Source organism: Octopus bimaculoides, chromosome 6 (assembly GCF_001194135.2).
Source record: "Octopus bimaculoides isolate UCB-OBI-ISO-001 chromosome 6, ASM119413v2, whole genome shotgun sequence".
In the NCBI taxonomy this organism is placed as follows: domain Eukaryota; kingdom Metazoa; phylum Mollusca; class Cephalopoda; order Octopoda; family Octopodidae; genus Octopus; species Octopus bimaculoides.
In genome coordinates, this window is record NC_068986.1 from 35,866,119 (window position 1) to 35,870,864 (window position 4,746).

General features: G+C 32.7%; 1 protein-coding gene across 2 annotated transcripts in view; it reads right to left on the bottom strand.

The window, feature by feature from the left end:
• LOC106870527 (BAI1-associated protein 3) overlaps window positions 1–4,746 on the bottom strand; it is a 1,007,871-nt gene that overhangs the window by 203,580 nt on the left and 799,545 nt on the right. For both annotated transcript variants that reach the window (XM_052968680.1, XM_052968681.1), the window contains exon 13: window positions 3,184–3,387. In XM_052968680.1, the coding sequence (XP_052824640.1) occupies window positions 3,184–3,387 (204 nt within the window). The remainder of the gene's footprint in view (window positions 1–3,183; window positions 3,388–4,746) is intronic.

Consider the following 4,746-nt stretch of genomic DNA (forward strand, 5'->3'; position numbering starts at 1 on the left):
ACACACACACACACACACACACACACACACACACACACACACACACACACACATTGAAAAAGGAACACTTAAAAATTCACAAAAAGTTACCAAGTCATAGAATATTTTCGATTATTTACGTCATATTTATGTACATTTTACGGAAAACACAATCATTTTAAAGATGCTGGAGGATGTTATGGTTTTTTGAGGAAAGTAATTTAAATTGTAATATCTTGTCAGCCATCTTTATTAATTTAGTTGTTCTGAATGCTGATATCATAAATCATACCTGAATATCAAAGCCTTATATGCAATATATTGTGAATGACGAACGAAATGAAATAATTAATTACTTTACTTTTATGGTAATATTATCTATCTATCTATCTATCTATCTATCTATCTATCTGTCTGTCTGTCTATCTATCTATCTACCTTCATACATGTCTATAATACACACACACGCACGTACACGCACGCACGTACACACACGCACACACACACACGCACGAACACACACGCACACGCACACACACACACATATATGCAGTTGAAATTTACAGAAAAACAAATACTAAGACACAGGTACAATTTTCTCTGTTATATATCAGTGAAAGCCGCACACATCCACACACTTATATGATTATGTGTGTGTGTGTGTGTGTGTGTGTGTGTGTGTGTGTGCGTATTCGGACTTTTGGCTATTAAATCCCGCTAATAAATTATTTGTATTGATGAAACTTACAGTATTGTAAAATTTAGTCCTCGAATTGACAGTGAAATGGTATCGAACCTGGAACCATGTGCTTGTGAAGGCATCTTCTAACTAAACAGCCATGAATGTGGCCATATCTTCTGTGCATGCACGGTTTTAGATAATATCAAAATTGTGACACTGATTCTCTAGAGTTATCAAACGTTTGTGCATCTGTTCGATGTTTCTTATTAACCCCTTCGTAGCTTGTTCAGCTGAGGATGGGAGAACACTAAACGTGCCGAATGAATAGGCTTTGATCATTACTGTATTAGGATCTTTCTATATTCCATAGTGTACTTCGAAGAAGAAATATCTGATAACAGATCTTTTATATAAAGACACTTAACCTTTAGATACAGCAGCTAAAATATCGGAATTTTCCATGATATTGTATGCTTCATATCTTAAGTCGAAAATCGTAATCCTTTATGCTATATAATCGTAAAGCAAGTGAATCGTCATGATTAGAAGTTGAATGAAGTGATAAGGCTCAGTTAATCTAAACATATATTTAAAATGAGATATTTGGGTTAGTAACAAGTCACTGCAATAATTTTGGCTTCTTACACTGGCAGAAGGCAGCACATCTTGGATGAAGGCATAATCGATTAAATCGGTTTCAGGTTTTGCTGAATCGACCCCAGAGCAACGGAAAGCAAAGTTAACCTTCACAGGTTTTGAACTCTTATTTTAGCACCCGTAACTGTATACCGCAGCGCATTTTCTCGAAGCTCTTACAATTCTGTTAAACTATTACTCACAGTCACAATAGCAATGCTAATATCGTATTTAGTAGTTCATATGTCATACTTAAATTTTGTGACTTTATATGAATATAACCAAGATTATTGTAATGTGCATATTTACGAAATAATAAAAACAAAATGACTGTATTTTAGTACTCTTAAATGATATTCATGATATCTCTGCAATTTGAATGGGTAGACATGTTCTACAACCTGTATTTGCTCCAAATTTAGACGCACTAGACTAGTGAATGACAAGTGACTTAATCAAGAATACAATATAATGTAGTTCAATGTGAAGGAAACATACGTCTAAACTCATTTTTCATAATATTGGGTCCATAATTTCGCTCGTATTTTCCCCATTAATTTTATCGTCTCCAATGTTAATAGAGTTAGCGCAAATAATATAGTCGACATAGTGTTTCTTTTTTTTTGTCGTTTGTAACTCCATTCTTTCTCTATAACTTTTGTTTATCGGTTTTGAAATTTAGATAAATTTCACCTCGTTTCACACATATGACGATCGATTACGAAGTAAAAGAAAAATAAACGAATCTGACAACTCAATAATTTAAAGGAATATTTTTTTAGGCTGTAAGATATCAAATATCATATATTGGTAAATGTTGGTAAATATCCTAACAAGTACCAAAATCTGTAATTTACATTGATCACTAAACTTACCACGTAAGAACACATTGATAATATACGCTACTAAATGTGAAACAAATGCATGTCATGAATTCCTTTAACGTACTCGTATCTAAGTAACACAAAATGTAAGCTGTCCACGACCTAAAACTTTCATAGCTTAACCTCACTAATAATAACATTGCAACCTCACTTACAACCGATACTATAAGAATTTATATATTTTAGAACATTAAGCTAAAATTTGTCAAATATGATGAATAGTTTCGGGGTTATATGTTCAAGAATCTAGTTTAAGTTATGACAACCCAGCTATTCCATAGATATAAATAATCTTACGAAACACAATGAAATAGCATGTTAGTAATGTTACGATAGATACAAATAACGTACGATAATATAAACATTTGTGGATAAAGGAGTGAAATACCTGAATAGCTAATGCGCTTCCATATCACTAAATACCTTTTATGAAATAATGCGATCTATTTCGAAAAAATTTTTATCTGAATAAAAATGGTTTCATAACTTAAGAAAAGACTTGGATAATTCTTTGAAATTTTAGCAATGGATATGCCTAAACAGATATGTCTGTGTGTTTATTTACACACACAGCGAAAGTACACAGCACATGATGTAGCGTTTTTCTGTATTAAGAATCTCCTGATTGTATTGATGCAAAACGGAGGGGGGAAACGTTACTAGAATAACAAAGGTACGGTAAAATTCTTTATTATAAAAGTTGAAAAGATCTTCACAAAATCGTTAGACAAGGTATGAAATTAGTCTGGATTAGTTTGTGAAATTGTTTTGACCTTCATCTTCAATCAAATAATATATATATATATATATATATATATATATATAAATATATATGCACATCCATATGTATATATACACACGTTTATATGTGTACATAATATAAAAACATACACGCATACATGCACGTATGTAGAAGAAGAAGAAGAAGTTGAAATACGTATATGCATGTGAGTGCAGGTGTGTGTAATGTTATCAGGAATAGTGCATTTCTTTTTATCTTACCTGTAACGTTCGGACGCGGTATTCGATAAAAATACAAATTAGATCCTCATGTTGTTTCATGTCAGTCCAATTGTCATCTTCAGGTATTCCACGATCCTCACGTGTTGTTAAACATAATTTCAGTTGTATTTCACCTTGAATATTCGATTTGGAGGATCTGCCTTCCAGATTGTACCATTTTTCTAGACCCGATGAAGGGATTTCCTGAAATTGCAAATTTTATTTCGTAATTATATATACACAAAGAACCATACATATAAATATACATTCATAAATGCATACATACGAGAAACGAATCTACAGATAATCATTTCAAAAGGAAATAAGGCTAAGTTTGCTTGAAAAAACGCCCTATTGTCTTTAAAATTGGAAGACTCTTGTTCAATGTAACCTCATATATACAAGAAAAACAGTTGATAAGCGTTTCATGATTGGTCTGTTCTGTGGGACGTGGCAGGTAAAAAAATTTCGAGCTTAGTAGTAGGTCTGACACTCTTCTTTTACTCTCATTTCACTACGACGAGGGTGATCAAACAATGTGTCCGGTTAGTTTGCAGAATATAGACACGCAATAGTATTAATAAAATACAGAAAACATATATTTTATGCTTCATAAAAAATATACTTGCTTCGTAATGTAACTTCCAGGATAAAATAAACAATTGTTTGTTGAAAGATTATGTACCTGGCAAAACTGCCTCTTCAATGTTTAGCAATAAAATACATATCCTATATATCCTTTTCCTGGTCACAGATCCATGTTTCTAGTAGGAATATGCATTTAGAATATATAAACACACATCACGCACATAACCAATTGAAAGACAAAAAGCATGAACTAGCGTATGAATTTAGTTTTTTGGCTGTATTCAGCGCTTACCAGTTACCTTATGTATTGTCACAATGCAGACTTCTATAAAGGCAAGTAAACTCTTTTCCTCAAGGCACAATGTATATATATGATTTTATACACGCATGTCCGCCTGAAGCAAGCATATGTAGAACATATACATTTTTTTACTGTATGTTCCTTGATTTACATTTTGCATGACATTCTGTTATGTTATTGCAACAAGCGTGTTCTCCACAAATATATGCAAGCACACATTTAATACACACACACACTCACACACACACACACACACACAATAAATATAATGATATCTATCTATCTATCTATCTATCTATCTATCTATCTATCTATCTATCTATCTATCTATCTATCTATCTATCTATCTATCTATCTATCTATCCATCCATCTATCTATCTATCTATCTATCTATCTATCTATCTATCTATCTATCTATCTATCTATCTATCTATATGTGTGCATGTATAAGTATCTGCATGTGTATATGCGTATGCACGTGTGTGTACGAACACCCATATACTTGTGGACGCATGTATTTGTGTGTTGGAGTGTAAACTTTCTCATTTCTAAACGCGATCATGCACAAATACAACCTCGTCTGTCTCTCTTCCCCCCTCTCTCTCTCTATATATATATAGATAGATACACACACACACACACACACACACACACACACACACACACACACACA